The sequence below is a fragment of the Kwoniella bestiolae genome, chromosome 1 (genome assembly GCF_000512585.2).
Source record: "Kwoniella bestiolae CBS 10118 chromosome 1, complete sequence".
NCBI lineage: Eukaryota > Fungi > Basidiomycota > Tremellomycetes > Tremellales > Cryptococcaceae > Kwoniella > Kwoniella bestiolae.
The window spans coordinates 4,445,971-4,462,012 of NC_089241.1; the positions used below are offsets into that span (position 1 = coordinate 4,445,971).

Consider the following 16,042-nt stretch of genomic DNA (forward strand, 5'->3'; position numbering starts at 1 on the left):
TATCATGTAGCTTAATCTTTTCCGTTGTTTATATTATCTCCTATAGATGTCCGTTGTCTGTTAGCTTTTTTCGTCCATCTACCTAATGCATGCAATATAATGGATCTACTAAGACCGGAATAGGGTATATATAATGAAAGATGCAAGATATACAACAAATGAAACTTCCACTAAACACGACTAATCACGGTTCCTCCTGAAATTCGACGATTTCTTCTTCCCCTCACTAATTTCAAAGACACCAGTCGTAAGTTTACGTTTTTCATTTCATGTCGATATGAGCATCAACACAACTCACTTGAAACTCTTCATTTTCCTCTTCTTCCCCTCCTTCCCTCTTATCACTTTTTTGGATTTCCTCTCGGCGAATTTCACAGGATCGGTAATTGCCAATTTCACTCTATCCTCTCTTCGTCCCTCTCGTCGATTTATGGTTGATCGACGTAACTTCTCCCAGACGGATGAGAAGGCACTGGTTCCTGCCTTGCTTTGAACGAATTCACGAATTTGCATGGAGAGTTGACGTAGTTCGTCTGTCAAACCAAGATATCAGCTGAGATCCCACTTGGACAGAGTAAATTGAAAAAAATATGAGTGCAGGGGTGAAGGAAGGGAAGAGGAAAGGATTGGAGAATGAACTTACCAATCTGCCCATCCTCTGTCTTAGCCAGATCACCACCTTCATCCAATATCCTATATATCGGACTGAGAATATGCATCAAATACGTTTTACCCTGCTTAGCACTCAACGCTTCGTACACTCCAGCGAAGAATCGAAGGATTGATAAGATAGGAGCAGACCATTTCTCCTATATCACATCAAACCCACACAATCAGCCATGGAATCCTCATTAGTGAGAAATGCAGCGGTGGGACCACTCACATTAGCCTGGAAGCTATGAGGGGGTGGTCGATTGACCAAAAGATGTCTAGCAATGAATGACATTCTAGACATCAACCACGAAAGGGGATTCCGTTTATTCTCTTCCTCCTCTTCGTCCTCCGCATCAGCCTGGACATCATCAGCCGTGGGGAGTTCCTCATCAGTTTCCTGAGTAGCCTATTCAACGTTAATAAGGTATCAGCTATCTCGTCGATTACTTGGTGATTCAGCTGCAAGATCGAACTTACCGCCCAGTGCTTAGCAATATTATATAAAACCTTAACAACCTCATCCGACAACTTGCCATCTACAAACGCATATTCACCCTCATCCCCCTTCGAACCATTGAGTACCAAACATCCTTTCCTAGCTATATCCAATAGTTGATCTTCACCCAAGCTCACATAAGCCGTTTCAGATGAAGGGGAAGTGAAGAAGTTGGCCAATAATCTAGCAGCATCGAACCTAACCCATGAATGAGGGAAGAGGAGATGCGAGATGATAGCTTTCCAAGGTAATTCGGAGGTAGTTGAGGAGGATTGCAAGATGGCTTTAGCAGTTGAAGATAATGCTTGATGAGGTAATCCATGATCTAACACTACGTCTTCCTCAGACGCTTCAGCCTCGAGCAAGGATTCCGCGCTTTCTTCAATGACAGGTTGGACGACTTCTACCAGTTGGTCCACTAAACCTTCTCCTTGGCCGGTCTCGACTAACAGGCCAAATACACCCAAGGCAGCCGAAGCGAGGATGACATTCTCTTTCCTCTGTCCCACCCAAGCTGTCAACACAGCTATCATCTTGGTCCGTCTATCGTCTTCCAACCTCTTCCAGAGGAGCTTAAGTAACTCCCCAGCCATCTGACGACATTTCTCCGAATCATCATTCGCAAGTACCACCACCAGCGCCACGAAGAACATATCGCTGTATTCTTCCACCAGATCGTCCGAGAACTTGAGGAATACATTATTCAGCACTTCCATAACAGACATTCGCCCAGCTTCGAAAGTATATTCCAAATTCCTGGCGAAGAAGGTCATTTGATTCTTGAGCCTTCCTTTACCCTGAGGATAATCCAGTAAGAAAGCCATGACTGCTCCTCGGCACAGATCTTGGACCTGCGTAGACTGAGAGGTAACCATGATGGATGATACCCGTTCCATCAAATCATAAATCTCGGGAACAACGAATTTTCGAGCGATGATTGATCGGAGGATAGTGAACATAGCACTTTGTCTATCTGGTTCTTCGAGGTCCGGGCTGATCACTTCTAGTAGGTATTTCAACTGGATTTCGGTTACTTCAGATGACTTGCAGTCCCTAAGGATGACAGCAAGGGTTTTGAGCGCGGTCTGAGCAACTTCAGATTCGGCGGTTCCTCCAGCGTGTTTGATGATTTTGAAGATGTTTGTGATGAAGACCGGTAAAGCAGGTTCGACCTGCGGTACGGGACATCGTAGTACCGCTGCAGCAGCCTTTAGAGCAAGAGTGAGGACGTTGGAGGCAGGCGAGTAGAGGGTATTACCAATCGCATTGACCATCGGACCAAGTCTTGAGAGGATTGATACGTCATCAAAGTCGAATTTACCTCTTCTGAAAGCAGTGACGAATAGGTCTAAGCCGAAGACAACGAATTTATGAGCGTTCTGAGGATAGAAATCTTCGTTCCCTTTGTTATTCCTCTTCATCTGTACTCGGAAGCTATCAGGGGTTTCGGCAGGTTTGACAGCCTTCTTCTTCGGTTTGAGGTATGAAGAGTTACCGCTGATCAAGGAATAACAGAGCGATAGGATATCTTCCGGGCCGAGTCGAGGGTTGCTGTTGAGACCAAGGGATATACGTCGAAGAGCTTCATCAGCCTGCTGCATCTGTTTAACAGCTTGGGAAGAGTGCATGACTTCTCTAAGCGGGGAGAGGATGGTCGACATCTTAGTAGGTGAGACAAGTTGAGAGAGTAATTGGAACGTGTCGAATCCTCTTGATGTAGCTCCTCTGACTTCTCGCATTTTTGTCTTGAATCCCTCTGAAGCAACGTCTTTACCGCTTTCACCCCAAATCACCTCAGCCGAGACCGACACCGCAGGTTCTACAGCCTCGTCAAGATCCGAGAAACGATCGGCAGCTTGAGTAGTGGCCATCACGAGGATCGCATGGGTAGTCACCGCTAGAACGTGCTTTTGTGGTCCACGTTGAAGAGCAGTCTCCAATTCTTTGATTACTCGGACAAGCCAATCGGGTCCAAGGTAGACAGCGATTTTACAAACCGTGTCTCGAGCGATGTCTCGGGTATCTTGGTCTTTACTTCGTAAGATCTGAGAAACGGTGGTGATCACTCGAAGAACCTCGTCCGCGCTGGAAGCTCGAGGAAGAGCATGAGCAAGTTTGACCACCGCTAGAGCCAGTGGGATCCTAATATTAATTTCCGTTTCATCCTTGGTAGCGACGAATTTGGAGAGGGAAGGGAGTAATTTATTCAAGATGACCTCGGTGATCCTCTCGGGGGATATCCCAACATCCACTTTCGCTTCTTCCTCAGCCTCCTCGTCGTCTTCATCGGCCTCTTCGCCCTGCTCCGCTTCGGCTGACTTCCCATCGACCTCCATAGCGTTCCCATTTGCTACCGGCGTAGCAAGACTGAATCGGAAATTATCGATGATAGCTGAGACCACTCGTATGTATATCTTTTGCTGTTGCGACTTAACACTACCGAGCTTCATGAATCTGCCAATCAAGCTATAATATCTTGACCATCTAAGTTCACCTGCCAATCCACCGATGGTCTGAACAGCTTCGTTGATGAGATGATGGTCCGTCACATCCGTTGATCCAGCTACGATGTGTTCCAAGATAGGTAAGAACATAGTCGATAAAGTTGATTCCTGTACGTTGTTCTCGGCAGCGAAAGTTCGGAGTCGATGAAGAGCTCTCGCTCGTCTGTGAACTTGGATATGGGTGATGTTGGTGAAGAAGGAAGCCTCATCGTCGCCTTCCGCTAGGAGAGGCTGTAGTTCAGCTAATTCAGGTACGCCAGAGCATATCTTGACTGCATGGGCGATGATATGGATAGCTTCGTTTCGAACTAACTCTTGCTTCGATCGAAGGGTTTTCCGTATACCTGGCATTATAACATGTTGCAAAGCTTCGACATATGGACCTTCGCTCGTTTCTCCAATGGCAGAAATAAACCTCTGCAGCACTGAAGAGGCACTGGTCCTGATTGATAGCTCCTCAGGTTCGTGAAGGTAGAAAAGCGCACTTCGCAGGATAGATAACCAAGCTTTGCTGCTTTGTGGAAGATCTTCGTCGGACCCATCATTGATCTGAGCATAAGCGGTCAATCGTCTATCGAAATCTGGTTCATCTAATCTTCTAGCCGAGTAAGCATTAAGCTCTCCAGTGAGGGTGATAGCTTTCTCTAGGCTGGTATCAATCTTGGCGAAAGTCTGCAGTACCTCGAATAACGCTCTTCTTGAAGATGGGAAGAAGAGAGTTTGGAACAAGTTCGAGATGAGCTCGTAATTCTGGGTGAAATACTTGCTAGAAGGATCTGCAAAATCCGGAGATATCGCATACAGTCGCTGTAAAGTGCTGAGGATGTTGGTCTTTGCCTTTTCGGTAGTTTGACGTTGTCTCAGCATTGGAGCAAGGAGTGAAGCAAGTTCTTGAGCTTGTTGACCATCTGTCACGATCACAGACAGTCGAGATAAGATCGCAAGTAATCGTCGGGTGATATCTTCATTGGCAGAAGCTTTGAGACGAACGACCAAACCAATCACGTTATCTAACAATACTCGGATATTCGGTAGGAGGACGTCTTCAGTAAGTCCTGGTGTGTTCTCGAGGAGGAGTGAGTCGATAATGTCGAAGACTCTCAAGATGACTGCTGGCTTGACCTTGACAGCTGTCATACAATTGAAAGCTTTCGGTAATGTCCTTTCATCTTGTCCAACGAGACTTCGAGCGATATCGGGAGAAGCAGCGATCGTGGCAATCAGCTCCAAGGTACCGGAAGGTGCTTGTGTGTTTTCGACTTCTAGTCTGTCAAGTCGAGGCGAGATGATTGATGCAAAGATAGTAGGTAGATAAAGGCCGAAGTCGAATTGAACCGACGATCTGAAGAACTGGACCAATCGCTTGAGACCGATTGATCTGATATTTCGTAAAGGAGCAAGACCCTTTTCGGTTTCCATATTCAAGTCGTCCGCATTTTCCACATCTTCACCTTCTATGTCGTCCTCGGTGATGACACTAGATTGAGAAAGCTTCTTTTGAGCGTTGGCTACCAGAGCTATAGTGGTTTTAACCAGTCGTGGCCAATGAGGAACGATTTGAGGACCAAGATATCGAAGTACGTCGGTTAGCAAGGTCAAGAAACCGACTTGTTGTCTACCAGCTACGTTGATGTTGTCCAAATCGTCTCCAAAAGGTTCGAGCATGAGATCGATGAGGGTCTTGAGTTCATCTTCGGTACATCCGCTGAGCGTATTCAGGACAGCTTGTTTTCTTGCTGTTTGACCTTGAGCTGAACTAGATTTTCCTCGTCGAGAAGTGATTATACCGTATAACAATCGAATGATGACGGGTAATGCTTCATCACGATGAGCCTGATCGATGATCACAACACGAGTCTTCGCTAAAGCTGATTTCTCTTGCGATTGAACACCGTAATCTTGCTCCGCGACTGAGAGTCGAAGTCTGGCTAATTCGTCTCTAAACTTTGAATCTTCAAGCAGAGCTTCGAGCGATTCTCGATAAGGGACCAGTTTGGGTGATTTGTAGGTCATCAGACATTTCAGAGCTAAACCTTGCAGCTTCGGTTCTCCTTTAGCGAGAATATCGAGATACAGAGTATGTAAGTCGTCACTTCGGTAAGCAGCTTTAGGGTTGACGAATTTTGCCAAAAGTTCAAGGTAAGAAGCTGTTCTCTGTTGCCGCTGTTTGGTTGACAGGTGGGATGATCGTTCTTCATCATCATTCTCGTCATTTTGCTGAGCCACTCCAAAAAAGACAGGAATGATCGATCGAGAGTGCTTCTCGGCGATAGATGGGATGGCAGCAAGGGTAGCCAGAAGTTGGGCTTCGTAATTGAGTACATCAAGTCGATCATGGGATATTTGAGCCTGTCGAAGCATCAGTATCTGATCAAAATCCATCGATGTTCATTCCGACGACTCACAGAGATTTCCTGCTGATCCAATTGATCCTCATGAGCTGTTTGTGCCCACACCTTGTTAAGGGTGTTTTTGCTCTTTTCAAGGTTGTGGCAATGGAATTCAGCTTCATCTTCGTCCTGCTCTATTCTCTTGGATTCACTCTGGTCGTAGCGCTTTTCAGCCCAGAAAGGTTTGATCACCCCTAGGTCCAGCATAGATACTCCCTCAGCCGCATCGGTCTTCTGAAGTTCTTCCCAGACTATCTCCCACACGGTTTCCCCCTGTTTTTCAGCTATCGATGAAAGTGCTGTGATGGTTTCCGCATAGATGGGCCGGAAGTTGACTTTGAGCTGGGATACAAGGTATGTAATTACTCCTTTGAGAAGTTGACTCCATTCTTTGGTGGTAGTGGCAGACAACGACAGGACACCTCGAGCAAGACGAGCAATGCTGGTCGTTCGCTCTCGAACATTCTTGAGAGTCATCTCGGAAGACTCGACGGCTGCGCACAGCGACCAGATTCCGCTCGGCGATGGTACGTGATCTTCCGCGTTGGCTGGGGGTGATGTCGAAGAGACTGATGAAAGGATTTGTAAAGTAGAGAGACGCATCTCGGAATCTGCTGAGAGCAGATTTGGGAGGAAGAGGTCCAGGATGTGATCTTCCGATAAGCTGAAAAGACTGTCAGCAGAGGAGATTGGCAACAAAGCGCTGTGAACACTTACTTGATCTCGCTAGACCCTCGATCTACCAATGATGCACAGGCAGATAACACTTCTCTATTCCAATACAGCTTCTCAATGATCTCTCCCAGCTTGCCTTCATCCACCAATAGGGTCTTCAGTCCTGTGTCCGCAATCGCTTTTGGGCTGTCTAGTGTGTCTTGAGCAGCTCGAAGTAATGATCCCAGCAGGTGACTATCATTCCAAGCTCCATTCTGAGACCAGCTATCTCTCAAGTCGGTCACTTCCTTGCCATTAATGGCAGTCAACGTTGAACTGATTAAGTTGGTGAGATGAGGCGCGAATTGATCGGCATCGGATGGTAGGGCAGGGATCAATTTTAATATCTGGCCTAAAATCCTTCTATCGTTCACAATTTCTAATCCCTTCTCACTAAGTTGCTTCAGAAGCCCCGCAAGCGCAGAAATGAACGTTTGTCGCCATCGTCCTCCTTGTACGTTTGAAAGTCCTCCAGAGAGATAACCAGCAGAAGCGAGATTGTTCAGTAGGACAAGAGTGGATAAAGGAACATTTTGCAAAGAGGGAAGTGATGTTCTACGCGGAACATGTCAACTTTAATCGTCTGTAACTAAAATGCGACACTCACTTGGCGATGTGTGAAAGCAAGAATTGTTCGATACCAGGCCATTTGAGAACGATCAGAGCGTTGGCGAAGGCAAAGCATTCTCGATTGTCCTGAGAAAGAGATGTGTAAGCTTACTTCAAAGCAGTGGAACTCAGAGTGGAAGAAGGCTCACCAGTTGATTCCACAGATTCTCGATTAGGCCTACACCCGGACTCAGCCAATGTTGAAGCTGTCCAGCTTGCAAGCATCCAACTAAACAAGCTACCATAGCTTTTCTCCATATATCTCGTAATTCCCTTTCTGTGTCCTCCAGATTCTCCTGAGATAGAGACGCTTCTGATGCCAGGTGAGGCAGAAAGGCTTGTAGACGTTGCATGAGGGGTTTGAGCAGAGGTTCAGGGAATCGTTTCCCCTTTCTTGTCAAAAGGAAAGTTGACAGTACCCTAAGTACTGTAGATGAAGAGATGAGCGAGATGGAAGAAGATGACGACGAAGATCCAGCTGCAGAGGGCGATTGGTCCAGACGAGCTACGACAGAATCGATGATAGGTCTGATAGTGCTAGTCGAACAATGATGTATCAGAGCAGTGCTGACCATATTCACTGTGGCGAGTTGCTGTTCCGAGGGATCTGCGATGAGTCGATCAAGCAGTATTTCGTATATCGCTATAGCTCTTGAATGCAGTTGACCGTTTGTTCCCTTCAAACTATGGCTCCATACAGCTTCCATGCCTTCCGTTTCCTCTTCAAGCAGGACATCCATCAGTCTTTGTAATCCTTCTGATCTGGCTTTTCTAACGACCCCGACCCAAGCGTCCGCGACACACTTCCTGACATATCGTTTGTTCTCCCTTGGTCTCAGATATGGTCTGACTTCTTTCCATGTCACTCGTAAGACATTTTGAGACGATTCGTCGGATTTGAGTAGGGAAGAGGCGATACTTCTGAGAATGAGGGAGAGGGTTGAATAGGTCCGTTCGACTAGCTTGGGGTCTAATGCTCGCAGAGCACCGACCCGTAAGAGGTGTTTGGTTGTTTCTGGTATATACTGTATTGCTTCTCCCAGACAGGTCTCGAAGAGAGCTTGATGAAGGTAAAGAGCTGAATCTAAACCTGAATGGGTATACTCCTGTCCTTCCTGGAGTTTAGAGTAATAGTCGGAGAAAGTTTGTTGAATGACTGGAAGGTTGTATAATGTGATTGGTAAGGTGGATGAAAGGGGTATGAGAGCCCGCTGGAGGTCTTGGTAAGGTGTTGTGAGATCGAGAAGCGACAAACGATCGATCTCTGCGGTAAGAGGGGTATGCTGTCGAGTGTTGCATCTCAGTATTATTCTGGTTTGTATACCTCGATGAACTCAAATGACTTACACTCTGCTCTGTATCCTCATCGAAGATCTCTTTCTCCCATCCCAGTCCTCTCTGCTTCCCTACATCTACCGATATGTTCTTTATCTGTTCATTGTACGTAGCATACTGAATCCACATAATTCATCAGTGATGTCAATGTCAGATCAGAACGGGCAACTCACCCTGAACCTTTTCTGAGGTGGTTCGGCCATATTCTTTTACTGGTTTGCTTGTGGTCCTCGATCTCTAGTCCCGCAGCTATTACTTCTAGCCTGACAAGAGGTGAGGTAAAGCCCTTGATTACTGTATGATATCAAGCAAGTTGAGTATTCAAAGTGAAATATTTTCAACAAGAGCAGCTGTTTTCAAGAATCGCAAAATAAATCTCTGAACCGGAAAGTGTGATTTTCCCACGGTGTATATTGCGGACACGTGTTTGCCACTCATTCCGTATCATTTAATTGGGCTCCGCACTGACCACTTCTCAGGTTATAACGGTCCAACACGTCAAAATGACATAGTTAACATGCACCAATAATTCAGTTCACTCATTCACAATCATATATCATACCACTCTTCTCTCTTCTCTTCTACTATATTCATACACAGCAGAAGAGACCACACAATGACAGACGCACCACTCCAAGGAGACAAGCTCAACGAAGAGCGAGCATTCATCAAGCGATATACCGAGGGTCTTTCTTCCCACAAGGTAGAATACCCAGCAGACTTCTCTACTCCCCTTGAAGATAGACCTAGGAAAGTTGCAGTAGTAGGTGTAGAAGTTGCTGAACCCCCTTCAGCGGAGGGTATGGATGTTGATACTCCTTCACAAGGTAAGCTCTACTTTTGACAAGAAGTGGGTCAATACGAAAGCTTATGCTGACTGCGTGTTACGTGTAGATACAGTAACAATTACCATCAAATGCCTTAAACCCTCTCTCACCTTACCTATCACCGCCAACCTCACCGATACAGTCACCGACCTCAAATCACAAATCGCCAAATCATCTTCCAATGCCCCATCAGCAGATAGTCAGAGACTACTCCTCAAAGGAAAGGCTCTGACAGATACTAAATTACTTAAAGAATACGATATAAAAGACGGAGCGATTTTACATCTCATGGTCAAGATCCCTAGTGCCTCTGCCTCTGTAGCAGGTAAAGAATTGACATCGGACGAAGCTACATTCCCTTCTTCCCCTGGTCCACCCGCTCTCACTATCACTACCTCAATTGACGGTACCGCTCCCGGAACTTCTATGCCACTCACTAACATCGATTCTGCCGCCCCGCCCCTCGGTCCTCAACCTCAGGTATCTTCGGCATCATTCCATCAGACCATCGCCGATCCGCAGTTCTGGCAGAAGATCCACGCGCTGTGCGTCAGCGAGTTCCCGCTTGAAGATGAGGCGGATGCTGCGTGGGAGACATTCTTGGTTTCGATGAAAGGGAAGCTGAGTGCGGGGGAGGCAGCGAAGATTAGGGATGTAGTTGGAGTTACTGGTATGGGTGGGCAGATGGCTACGTAGGGAAGGAGGAGATATGGGTGGTGACGAGTTGGTGAGAATAGCGAAAGGCAGCGGGATGAAGAGAAAGAACCTTGAGAGTAAATCGTGGGAGGATAGATAGATGGGATAGCTGGACAACATTTCAAGTAAGGGTTTGGTACTTTTCCCAATGACAGTAGCATGTATCATTATATCGATTTAAACCCCAGTGTCCGCTTTACAATCGCGACTCATACCCACCTATATCTCTAATGAGTTGTGCATCACGTCTGCATGCCTATACAATCTTACAAATCGATATCTTCAAGACGACGTTTCATATCTTTCAACTGATCATGCAATTCGTCCAAAGATTTCCCGATCCTTTCGAAACTCCTTTCAATCTTTATCTCGAGCCCCGTGATCCTCTCGTCAAACTCCTTCGACATCTGTTCCAACCTCGTATTGCAGTTGTACGACGACACGGCGAGCCCGGTGAGCCCCAGGACCATAGTGAGTGTAGGGAGCTGAATGCTGCTTATGGCTGTTCTGGAGCAGAGGGGGAAGCTGGACGTGTGGGCGAGCTGCAGCATGATAAACAGACAGATTCAGTCTATCAGCATGTTCCGAATATGACGTCGAGGATAATGTCTTGATGCCACCAGAGTAAGTGAGACGAAATACTTACTCCCTTGGGGATGATCTGGCGGGATTGCAAGAGCATAGATCTGAAGAGGGGTATCTGTCCGGTGGCTCTGAACATGGTTGCTTGTAGTATTGCTTGTAGCCATGAGCTTAGGAAGTGGGTATGCCTTGTATGTCGATACATGATCAAGGACAGAAAATAAAGAAAGTGGACACGAGGAGGTGTGAAATGACAGGTGGGATCCAAGAAAGCACAGCCGGAACGAGTGCACGATTACTTCGAACAACGGCTTCCAGCGAACCTAAATCAAAGACAGTGTCTGTGGTCTCGTTGCCGTGAGTCAGATCAGAAGATTCTCGTCAATTTGCCTCACAACCTTGTAATGTGAAACTCCGACCAGACTTGGGACTGAAAGAAGTGATAAATATGACAACGAGAATGAGAGATGCGGACCGCACTACAATCTCGACAACGACGATATCATTCAAGAATTCTTCACCTTCGTATTTGCTGCAGAGTCATCGAAATTTTGCAACAGCACTCAACGGAGAAACGTTTTAAGTGGTGCATTTCCCTTCTCATCATCGCATGTACAAAACAAGATGACAATCCCTACTTGAAGGTGTATCTCGCACCACTCCCTTCGCCTAAGACCTTCTCACTCGTTGCGAATCCAGAACTCTTGTTATTGATGGACCTAAGTTCCTGCAAGACATGTTCTCGCCACTTAATCTCTTCCCTTTTTTCACGCTCAATCTCTCTTTTTCCCCTCTCGATCTCTCGTTTCTCATTCTCAATCTCTCGCCTTTTATCGGAATCCCATTGGTCCCATGCAAACCAGCCTAGAAGACCTACAGGCATCGCGAGGGCCATCGAGTATACGATCTCTCCACGTGCGTTGTGCGAGTTGTTGGTCGAGGAAGTGTGTTGAGCCTGGACAATTATTTTGTATTAGCAACGAGTGGAGCGGATCGTCATATATCCTACTTCGGAAGGGTGACTTACTCTTCTAGCAATGGTTTGCATGGGAGCTCGGAACAAAAGAGGTTTGGTGATTTGTGAAGATCTGAGAAGACGTAACATTGCGGTTGTGCGGGTTTGCATTGTTCAATCGTGGTCGAATATATTCAGGTGAGGTGTAGGTGGTGTTATGGCGAGAAGATGAGGATGTAATTACGAAAGATAGATATGCGAGAGACACTCTTATATATCTGTGGGTCTGGGGTGGCAACACCCCCGGCACGGCATCTACCATCAACTGACGTGCGTACTCTCGATGCCGCATATCCGTCAGTTATTTTAGAAGATTAAGGTTGAAGGAGAACGAAGGTGGTCGAGCGAAGCGGTATACTCCACCAGTCTTGTATGTATCTTAAGCAACGAGTGCGGAAGGTACGTTCAGCTCGGATCCGTGATAGATCATCGCAGCGAAGCAGGGCGAAAAGAGACGTGACTTGTCTATACCATATGCATGCGATGTTTCCCAAAACTGAATATGTACTATCTATCGATCGTCGTCCATTCGTATTGCCTCGCCTAAAATATCCCGAAAGATAACAACAATCAGCTACTACAACGGCTTTTGCGATCGTGTGATCTGGAGTGACCTACCGGACGAAACGATCTTGTACTTCCTCCCTCTCCAAATTACCACATCACTAGTCATAGCCAACAACCAGATAGGTAATGCCAGACACTCCCTGGCGAACCACGCTATCAGGAAGATCCCAGTCGACGAAGGAGGTTTTAACGCCTGGATATTCGTTTCCAACGATCTTCTCGTCGACAAATCTACCATCAACCAAGTAAAGAGATGGACGATGAATAAAGCAGGTATATTTGCACCAAGTAACCTTTGTATAGCCCAGGAACCGTATAATCCAGCTAAAAGACTTTCCGTGAATGGTTCGAGCAGAGTAGCAATGATCGGAGTCATCTTCTTCCTCACTCTCAACCACCTTACTCTCCTATCTATATAGTCCTTCACGCTCAGCGCGCCGAGGAAATCCAAGGCAACGTCAGAAGTCATAGCGTGTTTAAGGTTGAGTTGATGCCATATTCCAAGAGCTATCATGTTATCTTCAGCTAGGAAGGGACTGAACCCCGCTAGACCTGTTGGCGGGTTGGGTAATTGGCGTAAGGATGGTGATGGTGTGGTGAGTTGGGATATCGAGTGACGTGAATACAAGTTGGATTTACCAACCACGCATGAATCGATCGCGACGGCATTCTATAGCAAGGACAAGGAGCGTTGGTAAGCCAGCTATACTGGGTGGAGTCCACGCAAGCGTTAGCTGGTACAGATCACTCACAATTGCTAGATACATCTTAGCATGGGTAGTATTCAGATAAGCCTGTTCGATCAAACTTCCCCACGTCTTCTGATAACAGAGTGCAACAGGTACCTGATGTACCAGCCCCACTTCTCCAGCTACTGGTGGATCCCTCGTGTCATCTGCGATAGACATGAGCGGGGAGGATTCTGGGTCGTCTGGTGCTGAATAGGGCGTACGATTGGACAGGAAGGCTTCGACCGCTCTACCGAGTGTGCCTGGTGTGACTGATATAGTCGAGTCTATCACCCAGAGAAGATCGCAGCTCGCTTCCTGGAAGGGACGCAGGAGGTTGTTGACTTTTGGGTTGACACCAATTTTGGTGCTATCTGTTGAGTATACAAGACATCTATAAGCTGATTTCCCCTCATCCGGAGGTTGTATGTATTGAAAGCATCAGTTAGCTTACTCACCTATTATTACCCTAGCTTTCACATCTGGGTATTTCTCCATCACCATCCTCACCACAGGTATAGCTTCATCATGTTCATCCTGAAGTGCGAAGATGACTTCGAATTTGGGATAATCAAGCTTCATGCAGCTTTCCAAAGTGTTGTAGAGGTTCTGATCGAGTCCACATAAGGGTCGGATGATAGTGACTCCAGGGGCCGAGGAGGGGGAGAGGGAGGATATTCGAGAAGGTAGAGTTGGATGAGCGTACCGTATTCGACTGCAATGGATGGAATACATCGAAGTCAGCGAGAGCTCTCAATTCGGATGCTTTAGCCATGACATAGTCGCACTGAAGGCATCTGAGATTATGAGCGGAGACACTCACGCTGTCCTCCAACCTAGAAGACATAGTGACCACACCACCACGTAGAGGACGAAGAAGAATATAGCCGCAAAGAGGGAGAGAGTACCGGCTACGGGAAAGATTATGAATGTGAGCTCGGTATCTCTCGAGGCATGAGAGGTGAGCTCACCCATGTCTACTCTTTCTCCTTGTGCTTCCCTGCCTACTTTATTATGTGTTTAGCCTTGGTAAAGCCAGATAGGATGAGGCAGAAGAAGAGAAAAGTGAAAAGCTAACATGAACATTTACTCCTCATTCCTCATTCCTCATTCCTCTATCCCTCGCATGTAGCAAAGTAAACACCCTCCACCTCCAATTTACCGACGTATGCTTGTTGTGAACCGTGGGAAAGTAGAGTGAATCTGAATTGAGATGAGATGGATGAGGTGTGTTTGGCTCAGACGCGTTTAACAGAAAAAACATTACGGGAATCAATCATCAACCGATCATCTCTCATCTCTCTTCCTTCTTTCCTTCCTATCTGATACATCATACTTCTCAACCGAGATGGACATGTCAAACCACCCCCTCCTGTCCTCAATGGACGAACCTCCTCCCTTCCCTCCTTCACACCCTCATTTACGTCGACTGGATCGCTCGGTAGTCTGTCAAATCTGTAAAGAGCCTTTCCAAGCTCCCGTCTCGATAGGATGCGGTCATTCCTTCTGTTCCTCGGTAGGTCTTCATCTTCTTCTCATTCATCGTACATATCGAGGTCGTGTTTGATAGCAGCTGATACGGATGGTGCTTCATCATATAGTGCATCAGATCATCTCTGGACGTCATGAAGAAATGTCCATCATGTAATGAACCTGCATTAGAAGGTCAGATAAGGAGGAATAGAGCTTTGGAGGAGATCACCGATTCATGGGAAGAATCAAGGTCAGCTATCTGAGCGCCGATTGTTGCATCCCAATACGAAAGCTGATCTGATGTTCTCAGACCAATCATATATGAACTTGCCCAACCACCACCAACGAAGAAACGAAGAGCATCCATACAAGAATCAAATTCCAAACCCTCTTCCTCCTCTGGTACGAAGCGATTAAAGCCCAATTCATCGAGAGAAGGAAGTGGAAGTAGATCACAGAGTCCAATTAAATCACGTAGATCTGATGATGGTGATCACAATTCCTTGAATGGGAATGGGGAAATGGAGGATGAGGAAGACGATGAGGTACAGGAATTGACGGAGAATGGTATGTATCTCCTCAACTTGATAGGTAAACGATACCTTTCAATGCAGAATACAGCTGAATATACCTGTTAACAGATGAAGCTCCATGTCCGATCTGTCAAGCTACCTTACCTATCTCGTCGATACCTTTACACATCGAAAAAGGTTGTCCGCCGCCTAAAACGAAGACTAATGGGAATGGAGTCGGGGGAAGGAAAGGAAATCAGAAAGCAGATTGGAAGAAGGTCTTTTCAGGTCAAGGATTAGGCGGGAAAAGCAAAGACAAAGAGTGAGACGGGATACTTGCATCAATTTCAGCTTGAATATGAATCTGAGAATTAAGAAGTTCAGCTGATATATCGTAATAGGGTCGAGATGAAACGAATCACCAAACCCAACTACTCATTAGCCACCCCTGCAGATCTGAGATCAATCTTATCGGTAGGTAGCTGTCGAATTATATTGCTTGTCCAGGTAATCCAGCTGACGCTCACCAAATTCTTAGGAGTATTCTCTGCCTACCACGGGAGATAAACCGACATTGATAGCCAGAGTACAAGAATGGATAATCCTATTCAACTCTAATCTCGATACATCCCATCGATCTTCCCTCTCTGCACTTCGAGCGAAGTTATCAGATTCGGAGAATTCGAAGAAGAGGGATAAGGAGAAGGGCAAGGATGAGATGGTAAATCAATTAGGGAGTAAAGATGGATTACAGAAGTATGCGAAGGAGAAGAAAGGCGAGTTTGAGAGGTTGAGGAAGGAGATCATAGAGAGGGATAGGAAACGAAGAGAGCAGGAGGAAGGAAAGGGCCGTGGGAGGGATAATGCCATTGAGGTGGAGTAGTATCATCGCTGAGCAGGGAGATACGAGAGGAAAGACCATATTTGCGTGAGAGTAATA

The 16,042-nt window shown here is 46.4% G+C and overlaps 6 protein-coding genes across 6 annotated transcripts; 2 read left to right on the forward strand and 4 right to left on the reverse strand.

The window, feature by feature from the left end:
* Positions 1-180: 180 nt before the first annotated feature.
* I302_101680 (uncharacterized protein) lies at positions 181-8,905 on the reverse strand (the record flags this gene model as incomplete). The annotated part of the gene is made up of 11 exons (XM_019187059.1): positions 181-226; positions 299-533; positions 644-809; positions 884-1,060; positions 1,132-6,003; positions 6,060-6,708; positions 6,762-7,313; positions 7,366-7,454; positions 7,517-8,650; positions 8,715-8,819; positions 8,876-8,905. 11 exons carry the CDS (start codon positions 8,903-8,905, stop codon positions 181-183), a joined length of 8,055 nt encoding a protein of 2,684 aa, XP_019049937.1.
* Positions 8,906-9,318: 413 nt separating this feature from the next.
* On the forward strand, positions 9,319-10,225 carry I302_101681 (uncharacterized protein; the record flags this gene model as incomplete). Its single annotated transcript, XM_019187060.1, has 2 exons — positions 9,319-9,529; positions 9,597-10,225. The coding sequence occupies 2 exons, from the start codon at positions 9,319-9,321 to the stop codon at positions 10,223-10,225; spliced, it is 840 nt and encodes a 279-aa protein (XP_019049938.1).
* A 266-nt stretch (positions 10,226-10,491) lies between these two features.
* I302_101682 (uncharacterized protein) lies at positions 10,492-10,946 on the reverse strand (the record flags this gene model as incomplete). Its single annotated transcript, XM_019187061.1, has 2 exons — positions 10,492-10,767; positions 10,872-10,946. 2 exons carry the CDS (start codon positions 10,944-10,946, stop codon positions 10,492-10,494), a joined length of 351 nt encoding a protein of 116 aa, XP_019049939.1.
* A 495-nt stretch (positions 10,947-11,441) lies between these two features.
* Positions 11,442-11,912, reverse strand: I302_101683 (uncharacterized protein; the record flags this gene model as incomplete). The annotated part of the gene is made up of 2 exons (XM_019187062.1): positions 11,442-11,762; positions 11,835-11,912. 2 exons carry the CDS (start codon positions 11,910-11,912, stop codon positions 11,442-11,444), a joined length of 399 nt encoding a protein of 132 aa, XP_019049940.1.
* A 421-nt stretch (positions 11,913-12,333) lies between these two features.
* On the reverse strand, positions 12,334-14,092 carry I302_101684 (uncharacterized protein; the record flags this gene model as incomplete). Its single annotated transcript, XM_065869339.1, has 6 exons — positions 12,334-12,365; positions 12,441-13,059; positions 13,142-13,284; positions 13,342-13,491; positions 13,576-13,832; positions 13,941-14,092. 6 exons carry the CDS (start codon positions 14,090-14,092, stop codon positions 12,334-12,336), a joined length of 1,353 nt encoding a protein of 450 aa, XP_065725411.1.
* A 373-nt stretch (positions 14,093-14,465) lies between these two features.
* On the forward strand, positions 14,466-15,985 carry I302_101685 (DNA repair protein rad18; the record flags this gene model as incomplete). Its single annotated transcript, XM_065869340.1, has 6 exons — positions 14,466-14,633; positions 14,719-14,840; positions 14,901-15,157; positions 15,232-15,424; positions 15,504-15,576; positions 15,641-15,985. The coding sequence occupies 6 exons, from the start codon at positions 14,466-14,468 to the stop codon at positions 15,983-15,985; spliced, it is 1,158 nt and encodes a 385-aa protein (XP_065725412.1).
* Between the last annotated feature and the right edge of the window lie 57 nt (positions 15,986-16,042).